The sequence below is a fragment of the Dendrobates tinctorius genome, unplaced genomic scaffold (assembly GCF_039654945.1).
Source record: "Dendrobates tinctorius isolate UK_male_01 unplaced genomic scaffold, ASM3965494v1 ptg000003l, whole genome shotgun sequence".
In the NCBI taxonomy this organism is placed as follows: domain Eukaryota; kingdom Metazoa; phylum Chordata; class Amphibia; order Anura; family Dendrobatidae; genus Dendrobates; species Dendrobates tinctorius.
Window position 1 is genome coordinate 80,297,491 of NW_027361671.1, and position 13,675 is coordinate 80,311,165.

At 44.0% G+C, this 13,675-nt stretch overlaps 1 protein-coding gene across 2 annotated transcripts in view; it reads left to right on the top strand.

Moving 5' to 3' along the window:
- The first annotated feature begins 1,081 nt into the window (after positions 1 to 1,081).
- The window catches only part of SLC27A6 (solute carrier family 27 member 6), an 84,790-nt gene continuing 72,196 nt past the window's right edge, over positions 1,082 to 13,675 (top strand). The window contains exons 1-2 of one of the 2 annotated variants that reach the window (XM_073557741.1): positions 1,082 to 1,209; positions 1,345 to 1,958. In XM_073557741.1, coding sequence (XP_073413842.1) covers positions 1,181 to 1,209; positions 1,345 to 1,958 — 643 coding nt within the window. In that variant the 5' untranslated portion in view covers positions 1,082 to 1,180. Of the gene's footprint in view, positions 1,256 to 1,344; positions 1,959 to 13,675 lie in introns of both variants that reach the window. The other variant, XM_073557742.1, reaches the window with a different exon arrangement.

Genomic DNA, 13,675 nt, shown 5'->3' on the forward strand with positions numbered 1-13,675 from the left:
CCATGTTAGATGTGTAGATCAGGCGAACAGACTGTCAGTCATTACATGTCTCACACTGGTAATATACCTTTATTATAAGCTCTGGAGGCAGATTCTCAGGTAGATCTGTGTCTGGCCCATAGATCTTAACAGCTCATTTACATATAAGAAAAACATGGATTTCGCTGGAATGAGACTTCAGATCATAGATAGCAAGATATCATTTTATTCAACTTTGTATGACCTGCATGTCCATATAGATGGGTTACACTTAATAGGAGGAGAGGATCATCACCACGCTGCCACAAGAAGAATTCCAGGAATAGTAAAAGTTGAACTTTTACTGTTCCTGGAATTGTTCTTGCTGTAGTGCGGTGATGATCCTCTCCTCCTACTAAGTGTACACTTCTACCAGGTCCTGCACTGACCTGTGGATCTGCAGCAGCAGCCATTATTACATGTCTTTTTTTCATCCTCACCAGGTGAGTAGTTCTCTTGGTGGGTGTACCCTATGTAACGTGAGATAAGACCCTATTGCGCTTTTGTGTCTCCTATCTTCTATCTGCATATACTGTAAATGGCTTAGGAGGGTTGATCCTACTGACAGATTATCTTTAACCTTTATAGGACATCTTTAATGCATGCTCTTAGCCTTGTTTCTGTTTTTCTCTGAAAGTGAGCTAATGTTTATTATGTGGCACCTCAATAAGTAACATGTAAGAAAACAATAGTTGCAGTCCTATTAAATGTTTTAGGACATATTATAGCAATACTTTTGATGCTTTATCTGCGAAGCATGTTAATTAAATAGACGTGATGGAAATAATCAGCTTTTTTCCTCCGAGATCCTCGTATGTCCTACCCTGGAAGCCTGAGAAGCTACTTTAGCTTAGTTTATTGTATAACAAGCTGCACATCCCCTCTGTTTTTGCTCCCTCCCTTTCAGTCTTCCTTACAGGCTTTCCTTGCACTTGCACTGAGAGAGGCATTTATCTGGTTGTTATCTAAGCTTTGGCTTGTAAACAAATAGGCAGTGGCATTAGATCATTGGGAGTGGACAGATTCCACAGCTCATGGCCAGGTCCCATCCCCTTTTTTGAAAGAAATAAAGAAGCCCATAGCTTTCATCTCTGACTGAGTGGGAGATACTTCAGCACAGCAGAGTTGCAGAGAAAAGCATGGAATCACAAACAAAGTGTGGATGAGACTGGCAGAGACAGTGACAAAAGTGTAAGAGACCAGTTGTCTTATTACTATCATGTTCTGAAGCCACAAGGTAGTTCTCATCCAACTCAGAATCCATTTTTGTAACTAATTTCACAGAAAAAGTAAGTGGTTGTTGATCCTCTAATTTCTTTATTTCAGGTACCTGGAGGCATGGACTGTTATCATCACTAGTAATCTATGGCATCTTCCAAACATACCTGCTTCCCTAAATAGCTGTTTTCTTTTGTGCCTGCATTTTATTTACACACGTTTTGTCCCGTGCACTAATTCTATGGCTCTAAGCTGGATAACGGGCCTTGTGACAGGCTTGGCAGCTCTTCATTTTCTGCAGAAGCTTTTTTTTCCGTACTTCTGGTTTGATCTGAGATACCTGTTGAAAGTAATCCGTTATGGCCTTCAAATTGAGAAGTATAAGAGGACAGGACATGTAGTGAGCGTTGTAGATCGCTTTGTACAGCAAGCCCAGCGCATCCCCGATAAGGCTTTTCTAATATTCCATGGACAGATTCACACATATCGTGAAATGGATAGAAGAAGCAATCGAGTGGCCAACGTTTTCATGAAGTACACAACACTGAAGAAGGGTGACACTGTGGCTATGCTTATGAATAATGAACCAGACTTTATTAATGTTTGGTTTGGTTTGGCAAAACTTGGATGCCTGGTGGCGTTTCTTAACTACAACATCCGTTCCAGATCCTTGTTGCATTGCTTTCATAGCTGCGGAGCCAAGATCCTTATTGTGGGAGCAGGTAATACCGTTAACATGCGACTAAATGTCAGACTATATGGATTAACTGATTGGTGCTAAAATAAATCATAAAAATATTCAATGTATAGAGACTGATTGCAGAACGCAGTACACATACCATACCTTGGTGCACAATGAAGCGCACAAAGATTTTAAAAACATGAGCCCAGATTCATCAAGACTGGCATTTCGAATGCTAGTCTCGAAGAAGGGTTCATGGAGTACAAATGGGCCAGATTTATTAAGCTCCATTTTATTGAATTTGGCATATCTATCATCTACCATGCACCACCATAAGAAATTCACTCCAAGGACTGGGGTACATTTCCGTTGTAATTTATGCCAATTTTAAAGTATGATGAATTTCCCAGTTGCCCTCCCTCTTTTCTTCTCCATGCTAAGTTATGCCACCTTTTCAAAATGCTGTAGGAGCATGACAGAGGTGGCATAAAAAGGTCAAAAATTCTCTACATTTTTTTACAACAATTTTGCAACATTTCAAACAGTGTTTTTCCTGAAATCTGGTGAAAACTTTGATAAATTGTAGACTTAGTGGGGAATTCATCAAGATTGGCGATTCTCTCTCGGATCTTGATCAAGCAGCATGTTGGAGCGAATGCTCCTGATTCATTTAGAGATGTACACTTCTTAATGAATCAGATGAGGTGCGTAGTGACTTGCGCTGCTATGTGCGCCTCAACACAAATCTTACTCAAGCCTCTGCTGGAATAAAATTTGTGGCATAGCAAATGTTGCTGTCAGTCATGAATTTTATGTGCAAGGGTTGCCACATCCCCATTCCACCCCAGCTTCACCCACCTTCTCGGAGCAGGGGCAAGAAAGATGTGAAAACTTTAGAAGCCCAATTTTTTTGCGCAACCTCCTGTCTTTGAAGCAGAGGACTGTATCCGTTGTACTGTCCTTAAAGGGAATCTATAATAGGATAATAAGGGCGGTATCTGCTTTGCCAATTTAGGACTTAAGAGACCAAGGGCAATAGGGAAGTTTGACCTGCAGTTTGTTCTCTACGCATTTCGAAGTTAGATCAAATTTTTCATCAGGAGAACCACAATATTGTAGTTCTCCTGATGAAGAAGTTGAAAACACACGGTCCGTGTGAAAAACAATGAGACATGTCAGTGTTCGTGGGAGCGCACGGTCCGCAAAAATGCTGAACATGTGCACACAGCGAACAGTTCACACTGTCCTCCGTGCTCACGGATGGCCGCCGGGAAGAAGCTCTACTGTAAGCGCCGTTCCCGGTGGCTGGTGCTGACCGCGGCTGACATTCTGCTCTCCCGGCCATAGCGAGCAGGAAAGCAGAATGAATAAAAACCCAATGTGGGGTCTCCCTCTGTTTGTGAACCAACCAGATGAAACTTACAGCTGGGGGCTGCAGCCCTCAGCTTAATCAAGGTTGGTTCTCAAGAATATAGGGGTCCCCACACTGTTTTGTTAATTATTTAAATAAATAATTTTAAAAAACAGAGTGGGGTCCCTCCTATTTTTGACAACCAACCTGACTAAAGCTGACAGTTGAGGGCTGATATTCTCAGGCTGGTAAGGGGTCATTGATCTTGGCCCCTCACAGCCTAAAATCAGCAGCCCCCAGATGCCCAGAAAAGGTGCACCTATTTGATGCGCCTATTCTGGAGCTTTGCCCAGTTCTTCCCACTTGCCCTGTAGTGGTGGCAAGTGGGGTAATAAGGGGTTAATGCCACCTTTCTATTGTAAGGGACATTAAGCCCAGATTAGTAATGGAGAGGTGTCAATAAGACACCTATCCATTACTAATGCTAGAGTAAATAAAGGGTTAAATAAACACACATACAATAAGAATAAAGTATTTTAATGAAAGAAGACAACACACACATTGTTTAAATCTTTATTACACGGCTAATTCCTATTCAAAGCCTCATTCTCCTGTATAAAAAGGTGAAAATAATAAAGCAACAAGATACATTACCTGTCCTGCATTCAGTCACGTCCCACGGCATAAATCCATCTCGGGGGTTAATACATTTACAGGCGGAGTACTGCTAACACAGCTGCTCCCAACTGTAAACCACTGTAGAATGAATGGAAGCAGCCGGAGCATGCTCAGTAACTAGCGATGACGTCATCACAGAGTCTGTGCTCTGCTTCCATTCATTCCCCAGTCGTTTACAGTTGGGAGCAGCTGTGTTAGCAATGGCCCCTTACCAGCGTGAAAATATCAGCCCTCAGCTGTCAGTTTTAGTCAGGTTGGATGTCAAAAATAGGGGGGACCCCACGCCGTTTTTTTAAATTATTTATTTAAATAAAAAAAACAGTGTGGGGACCCCTCTATTCTTGAGAACCAACCTTGATGAAGCCAAGCAAAAGTAAACTTGGCACTCTGATTGATGAAAGATGAGGAAATTTCATTTATTTTGCATCCAGACAAAACAGAATAAATATATTTCTTCTGTTTTGTCTGGATGCAAAATAAATGAAATTTCCTCATCTTTCATCAATTTGAGTGCCAAGTTTATTTTTGCTTAGATTACGGGTTAGATACCCTACTTAAGCACCATCTACAAGTCTTTTTTTTTGTTCAGTGCCTTGTTGATTTCTATTTTTCGAACCTTGTTGAAGCTGACAGCTGAGGGCTGCAGCCCCCAGCTGTAAGTTTTCATCTGGTTGGTTCATAAACTGACCCCACGTTGGGTTTCATTCATTCTTATCTCCTGCCTGCTGTTGCCGGCAGAACAGGAGAGAATCACAGCAGCAATCAGCACCAGCCGCCGGGAACTGCGCTTTTACAGTAGTGCTTCTTCCCGGTGCCGTCCGTGTGGTTCTGGTGTGGCTCACGTGCGGCACACGGTTGACAAACGTATGCCACACGGAGGTACCACGTGTCCACACGGACACATGGACACGGATAGCTCCGGTACCGGTTTTTCTGGTACCGGAATTATATGGACGTGTGAGACTGGCCTTACCTTTGCTGGTTTCATAAAATTGTTGGTCCCCCACATCATTTTTTTAATTAATTTATTTATTAGGTTAGACGAGCATAAAAAGCTGTAGAATAAACTCCATATGAAAGGCACTGAAGGGTACAATTTTAAAATATTTAGGGGGTTTGTGAAATTATATATGTGTAGAATATCTCTCTATCTATTATATATCTAATATCTTTCTATCATCTATCTATATATTTACATAAGTTGTTTTTTTTCTTGGGTGCCAGGAGAGTTCTGGCTGTGAAATTCCACTGTTTGGTCAATGCAGTTTCCTAATTCCTTTGAGATGTGTGCTTAATAGTGATGAGCGAGTGTACTCACTGCTCGGGTTTTCCCGAGCATTCTCGGATGTCCTCCGAGTATTTTGGTGTGCTTGGAGATCTAGTTTGTGTCGATGCAGCTGCATGATTTGCGGCTGCTGGGCAGGCTGAATACTTGTAAGGAATGCCTGTTTGTTAAAAATTCCACATGTTTTCAGGCTGTCTAGCAGCCGCAAATCATGCAGCTGTGTCGACAAACACTAAATCTCCGAGCATGCTAAAATACTCGGAAGACACCCAAGCATGCTCGGGAAAACCCGAGCAACGACTATACTCGCTCATCACTAGTGCTTAAAAATCGGACGCCATGGTCCGTGTGCCGTTCATTTTTTTCTCGTACCCATAGACTTGCATTGGCTAGTATCATTCGATTAACACATTAATTCACAGCAAACTGCAATTTTTTTTCTCATGCCGAATACAGCTGAGAAAAATTTGCAGATCTGCACTGCCTCATTGAGTGACATTGGTCCGAGTGCAATCTGAATTTTTATCGGATTGCACTTGTCCATTTTATACGCAAGTGTGAATGAGCCCTTAACCTCATGACCTGTCTGCACTCATTCCCATTACAGTGTCAGAGCCTTTGCCACATGTGGAAACTCTGGTCCTCTGATAGACCTTTCCAGTACTGGACTTTAGTTTTACATAACTCAAATGGATACTGATGCAGAATATACTGCAAGGAAATTCACTATAAGTATTTGACTTCAAGAACAATACATGCAACCCGTGCAGAGATTAAACAGGTCTGCAAACAAATGACTGAATATAAGAGGACTCCTGCTGTAGAGTGCAGCCCACCGGTGCGAGGCAGAGACAACCCCTCAATGTGAGACTGGTACCGCTCGGTGAAGAAGACCGCCCACATGCTACAACTGTGGAGTACTCAGCCGAATGAAGAAGAGATGACATGGACCCGTGATTCACAGCTGAAAATAAGAAGTATTTGGGAAAAAAAAAAATCGAGTCTGGGGGAAGCCCTTACTGCTGTCTTGGGGACCAGCGACATACCCCTAGGTAACACATGGAAACAGAATGAGGAAGATAGAGGAGAGGTGCAGAGCATGAAGAAGGCTTCAGTGGCAGCTCCAGAGAGTAACCCTGTATCCTGGAGTGAAGAGCAACCGCAGAGGGGAGATACTTCCCGCCGAGGTCGATGACTCAGACCAAAGTGCCCACAAGACAGACACAGATGTGAATGCTGGGCATGCAGAAGAGCAGCCCTACCTGGGAAAAGCAATGGCAAAGGCCCGCTCACCCCTCTGAAGGTCCTGCTAATTGGAGGGAACATCGCCCCTAGAGGGAGTGGTACGGCGGGAGAACTCCACACAGAGCAAGACAATGTCACGGCGTCAGGTGCCAAGAAGAGATAGAGAGGGTGTCAACTGTCCACGGTCAAACGTCCATGCTGTCCCGACACGTGGAGGCGGGTTTAGCAGAACTCCAACCTGGGTCTAGAGGTCCCGACGGTGAGATTCGACCTGAAGAGAAGGAAGGGATGACTGCCCATCAAAGTAAGTTACCACCAGGCTCACCACGAGCTACCGACAAAGGAGAAGAGGTGACAAGAGCTCTCGTGATGCACGCTCCTACAGTTCTCATCAACGAGAGGGAAGAGCCGCTAGTGTTGTACCCTGAGGTGGAGAGTGTGTCGGTTGTCAGCTCACGAGATCCTGACCGGACGGAAGAGATGGAGCAGCTGTGTGAGACAGGGAGTGTAGCTGAGGAGCCATGGAAAGTGACGCTCGCAGAACCCGCCGTGGATGATGAAGGTTCCGGCTTGCATGGTGTTAATCCAACCGGTTCTAGTTTTGACAAGAGTACTCCTGTCAAAGAGGGGGGAGCTATGGAGAAGAGTTACCTTTACTAAGCTCCCAGACTGAGGAACCCGAGCAAGGAACCCCCGAAATTGTCGATGACGACAGAGGAAAGGACGAATTGTCTACTCAAGCGTCTGCTAACGGCAAAGCAAAAAGAAAGAAGAAAAATAAGAAGACAAAGCCAAGTTCATCCAAAGTATTTTCTTCTGCAGCTGATGAACATGAGAATGAAGATTGGAGTATCTTCGATCAGCCTTACTGAAAGAATTTGGAGCCAGAAAGACAAGAGTTGCAAACGTTGTTGGCAGCTGTCGGTCCTCAGGAGTACATAGCGGACAAACCCTTGCCCATGGAATGGCGAGCATTAAGAGAGGGGGAATGTAAGTAGGTGACGAGCCAAAAGGAGGCTACCTTCCCTACTCCTTACCCAGAACCACATAGCCAGACAGCAGGCTTGCCGGGGGGAAGACTTTCTGCCCTGGACCATTTGACTGCAAGGGGCAGAGAGGAAGGAGAAGGGACAGTAGACCGGAAGGTGTGCAGGAAGAGGGCGTGAAAGGAGAGCGCGCCAGGCACAGAGGAAAGCGAGCCAGAAACAGGGGGAGCTGTTGTGAGTTCATTTTCCCCTCCGTCACTGAGGCCTGGTGAACTCCCTATTCTAGTGAAGGAAGGTAGTGAGCCTGATTATCAGGCACCTGGGACTAATGAAGACGATTGGCTGAGTGGAGTCACTGACTGGATTTAAGGCAGCCTACGCCCTTTCTGCCCTGCGGGTGATTTCTCTGTGGACTCTTGGACACCAGTCTGATTCCTGCTCTCCTAAAGCTAAGTTTTCTGTTTTGCCTTTTTGCATCTAAGATTTGTTTTTGTTTTTCTTGCTTTTTGGATTCTGCCACTCCCTGCTGGAGTGTGCAGTGTTCCGTGAGCTCTGTCTTCTGAAAGTACCTGAGTGCTGATTTAGTTTTGAAGCTTAGTTGCTTCAGGGCCATTTTTATATCAGCTTGTTGGCTTTTGTCTCTGATAGGGTTTTGGCAGATTGCAGACAGCAGCCTTCCTATCCATTCCTATCTAGGTAGTTTTTGGGCCCCGTCTTTGCTCAGCCTGTCTTTCTGTCTGTGTAAGTGTTTTCATCTTGCTTCACCGTCATTATATGTGGGGGGCTGCTTGTTGCTTTGGGGTCTGCTCTGGGGCAGTTAGATTTCCCCTTTCCTTCTTTAGGCCTATGTATCTCTCCGGCTGTGATCGAGGGGTCTAGGTCATCGTAGGAACCCCCCACGGCTACTGCTAGTTGTGTTGATAGGTTCAGGGGTCTGCAATCTGATAGTTGCCAACTTCTCTGGTTTTCAGGACTTAGCTAGCATTTCTGTTTTTGCCTCCTACGGTGACTCAATCATAACAGGGAGCACGCCAGAGAGAAAGCAGGCGGCAGCACCGCACTCCCAGAGAGAGAGGACTCCCCGTCAGAGCACGAGATACGAGCCATAGTGAGAGCTGTATGTGAGTATTTGGACTCGGGAGCGTCCTAGACCAAAGGAGACTTCCCTCCTGACAGTGCAGAGACAGTGACCCGAGCACGCAGCTCGATGCACCGTTTGGCACAGGTCACCACACCATCAAAACAACACATGTGGAGGCATCCGCATACATCTGCATGGCCTGCGTACCTATTGCAAAAGATAGGGTACGCAGGCCGCATGCTGACGGAGGCGGAGCTGACCGGAGGAGGTGTAGCCGGGGGCGGAGCTTCACTGAGGAAGTCTGCATCCTTCCGCAGCTCCTCCATACGCTAGTGTGAAACTAGCCTTACATTTCCAGCAAAGTGGATGGGATTTATAGAAGTCTCCTGCTCACTGTGCTTTCCTTTTACTCAGCATAAACTGACCTGCGGTGTATGTTTGAAATTCACATGTCAGTTTCTATTGTAATTAGTGTTGAGCATTCCGATACCGCAAGTATCGGGTATCGGCCGATACTTGCTGTATCGGAATTCCGATACCGACATCCGATATTTTTTCAATATCGGATGTCGGTATCGGAATCGGAAGTTCAAAGTTGATTGACAGCCTGACGTCATCATGATGCGCGGTGTGTGCGCATCATGATGCGCCGTCATTTCGGTCCTTCCGGGGGTCTCTGCCGGCCTGCCGGGGGGCTGTGCAGGCTCCGGTGGTCTGTGCCGGCCTGCCGGGGGGCTGTGCCGGCCTGCCGGTGGTCTGTGCAGGCTCCGGGGGGCTGTGCCGGCCTGCCGGGGGGCTGTGCCGGCCTGCCGGTGGTCTGTGCAGGCTCCGGTGGTCTGTGCCGGCCTGCCGGGGGGCTGTGCCGGCCTGCCGGTGGTCTGTGCAGGCTTCGGGGGTCTGTGCAGGCATCGTCCGATGGGACTACAAGTCCCATCGGGCGATGCCTGCTACCATGACAGTGATTGACACATTAGCCAATGATGGGACAGTAGTAGTCCCATCATCCGGCTAATGTGTTGAATGTAAAAAAAAAAAAAAAAAATTACATGCTTCATACATGCTACATACATACAACATGCATACTACATATATACTACATGTAACATACATACTACATATATACTACATGCAACATGCATACTACATGCATGCTACATACATGCTACATACTACATACATGCTACATTCATACTACATATATACTACATGCATGCAACATACATACTACATATATACTACATGCATGCAACATACATACTACATATATACTACATGCATGCAACATGCATACTACATATATACTACATGTAACATACATACTACATATATACTACATGCATGCTACATACTACATGCATGCTACATGCATGCTACATACATACTACATGCATGCTACATACATACTACATACATACTACATGCATGCTACATACATACTACATGCTACATACATACTACATACATACTACATATATACTACATGCATGCTACATACATACTACATGCTACATACATACTACATATATACTACATATATACTACATACATACTACATGCTACATACATACTACATATATACTACATGTATGCTACATACAATACATTCATACAATACATACATAGACATACAGTACATATAACATAGAGTAACATACTTACCAATACTTGTCACATTGTTCCCCGAAGCCATTGTCGTGTACGGAATAAATATTAACATAACAAACCACAAAAATACTCACCCATGATCCGAAGCAGTCCACGAGTGTGTCCCACGACGATCTTGGGTAGAGAACTGCAGCATCAGCTGATGCTGCCGCTCTCTACGGGCTGCAGGAATCCAATGACGGAAGGTAGGTATCCTTCCGCACTGTATTCCTCCGCCACTTAAAAAAAAAAAAGTCCCTAGTCTCACTTTATGCCATTGCTGCGTGGGAAATTCCCACGCAGCAATGGCATAAAGTGAGACTAGGGAATTTTTTTTAAATGGCGGAGGAATACGGTGCGGAAGGATACCTACCTTCCGTCATTGGATTCCTGCAGCCCGTAGACAGCGGCAGCATCAGCTGATGCTGCAGTTCTCTACCCAAGATCGTCGTGGGACACACTCGTGGACTGCTTCGGATCATGGGTGAGTATTTTTGTGGTTTGTTATGTTAATATTTATTCCGTACACGACAATGGCTTCGGGGAACAATGTGACAAGTATTGGTAAGTATGTTACTCTATGTTATATGTACTGTATGTCTATGTATGTATTGTATGAATGTATTGTATGTAGCATGCATGTAGTATATATGTAGTATGTATGTAGCATGTAGTATGTATGTAGTATATATGTAGTATGTATGTAGCATGTAGTATGTATGTAGCATGCATGTAGTATATATGTAGTATGTATGTAGTATGTATGTAGCATGTAGTATGTATGTAGCATGTAGTATGTATGTAGCATGCATGTAGTATGTATGTACTATGTATGTAGCATGTAGTATGTATGTAGCATGCATGTAGTATGTATGTAGCATGCATGTAGTATGTATGTAGTATATATGTAGTATGTATGTTACATGTAGTATATATGTAGTATGTATGTAGCATGCATGTAGTATATATGTAGTATGTATGTTACATGTAGTATATATGTAGTATGTATGTAGCATGCATGTAGTATATATGTAGTATGTATGTTACATGTAGTATATATGTAGTATGCATGTTGCATGCATGTAGTATATATGTAGTATGTATGTTGCATGCATGTAGTATATATGTAGTATGAATGTAGCATGTATGTAGTATGTAGCATGTATGTAGCATGCATGTAGTATGCATGTTGCATGTAGTATATATGTAGTATGTATGTTACATGTAGTATATATGTAGTATGCATGTTGTATGTATGTAGCATGTATGTAGCATGTAATTTTTTTTTATTTTTTTTTTTACATTCAACACATTAGGCGGATGATGGGACTACTACTGTCCCATCATTGGCTAATGTGTCAATCACTGTCATGGTAGCAGGCATCGCCCGATGGGACTTGTAGTCCCATCGGACGATGCCTGCACAGACCCCCGAAGCCTGCACAGACCACCGGCAGGCCGGCACAGCCCCCCGGCAGGCCGGCACAGCCCCCCGGAGCCTGCACAGACCACCGGCAGGCCGGCACAGCCCCCCGGCAGGCCGGCACAGACCACCGGAGCCTGCACAGCCCCCCCGGCAGGCCGTCACAGCCCCCCGGGAGGCCGGCACAGACCACCGGAGCCTGCACAGACCCCCTGGCAGGCCGGCACAGCCCCCCGAAAGGCCCGTACAGACCCCAGAGAGGCTGTACAAGGCAAAAATAGGGTTTTTCTTATTCCGATACCGGAAGTCCCATAGACTTGAATGGGACTTCCGGTATCGGAATCGGCGATACCGATACTTTTTTTTAAGATCGGACGATCCATTCCGATCCGATACTTTGAAGTATCGGACGGTATCGCTCAACTCTAATTGTAATCAAACAAATTACAAATTATTTTCTCCATAGACTTGCATTATATGTGGAAAATCCACAGGTAAAAAAAAAAAAACCAAGTGTTTTTAGTGGGTTTACTCTGCTGAAATTCACTAAAAACTCAAGTGATCTCCACATGACTATCAATAAAGTTGTCAAAGCCAAATACCAGGAAGTGTCAAAAACACAGCAGCGTTATTTAAACCATAAAATGCTAAAAAGAGACAGAAAGTGAAGCATCAAATATGCAGTAAAAAAAAACATACTAAAAGAAAAAGTCACTTAATTTACCTAATAGGTGCACCAATACTCCAGAAAATTTGCAACATCAAAGATTCACCAAATATTAAATCATGCGAACGTAGCCTTAAACTAAAACCACGATTGATACTTCTTGGACAAGTTATTCTATGAAGAAATTTCCTTAATAGCAGTTTGTAATATATACTATAGACAGCATATTGGACAGGAATAAACTTTTTTGTGTAAAAAATGATACTCTTCAGATGTAGCTTTTTTAAGCATCATTTACAGCATGAAAAATGCAAGCTGTGGCAAGAAAAACACAGCAGAAATTATGCTAGTTTTTGGTGAATTTTTGCTGCAATTTTTTTTGTGCAAATTTTTGTATGTGTTTTTTTATTTTTTGGTGCCAAGACATTTTGATTTCAATTGGGAAAAATTGCAGTTACAACACTGAAAGAATTAGCATGCTGCGTTATTTAAAACATGCACCACAGGTGATAAATGTCAGGAAAAAAGATACACTATGTGAATGGTTTTAGAAACATGATTCATTTTGCTGTTATTGTGAAATCTGCATTTTTTTTCCTCACGTAAAGATCTATAGAAAAAAATTGCATCAAAAATGTTAAATGTGAACACAGTCTTAAGCTTAATACTTTTGCAAAGAAGCTTTTTTATATTTATTTCACTTGAAATAGCTTGCTCTGGGATGAAGTGGTTAATGCATAGTAGCTCAGGGCCTCAGTTAAGGGTAGCCATTCCTGTTCTCACTGGTGTGTGTTCTTCTCATGCATTTTATAATAGAATTGGGCCAAAACTACAAACACAAAGATGCACAGATGTAGTCATCTAGTCTGATAATGTATTATGGGACAAAGCTCATAGGTGACATCAATATCCACAATCATATTCATGGCCCCTTACCAGCCTGAGAATAGCAGCCCGCACCTGTATAGTTTTGCCGGGTGGGACAAAAAAAAAAGGGGGACCCCACGTCGGTTTGTTTTCATTCATCCTTCCCTGCTCAATCTGTTGCTGGCAGAGCAGGGAAGAATGACAGCCGAGTTCAGTACCACATGCAGGGGAACAGCGCTTACAGTAGCGCTTCTTCCCCGGCGGCCGACCGTGCTCACGGAGGACAGTGTACAGTGTGCAGCACGTGTTGCGGGCCATGTGTCTGTTAAAACGGATATGTCTATGTGTTTTGCACACGGACACAAGGTCCGTGAAAATAACGCTGACATCTGCAAAGACAATGTGTCTACGTGTGTCAGTACCTCCGATACGTGAGAAAAAGGCCTCAGACAGCATCAGCAAGCCTACCAAGTGGGAAGATTGTGTACCCTGAAAGAAAATGTATTGTTTCAAAGTGGCTTCGCCAGCTT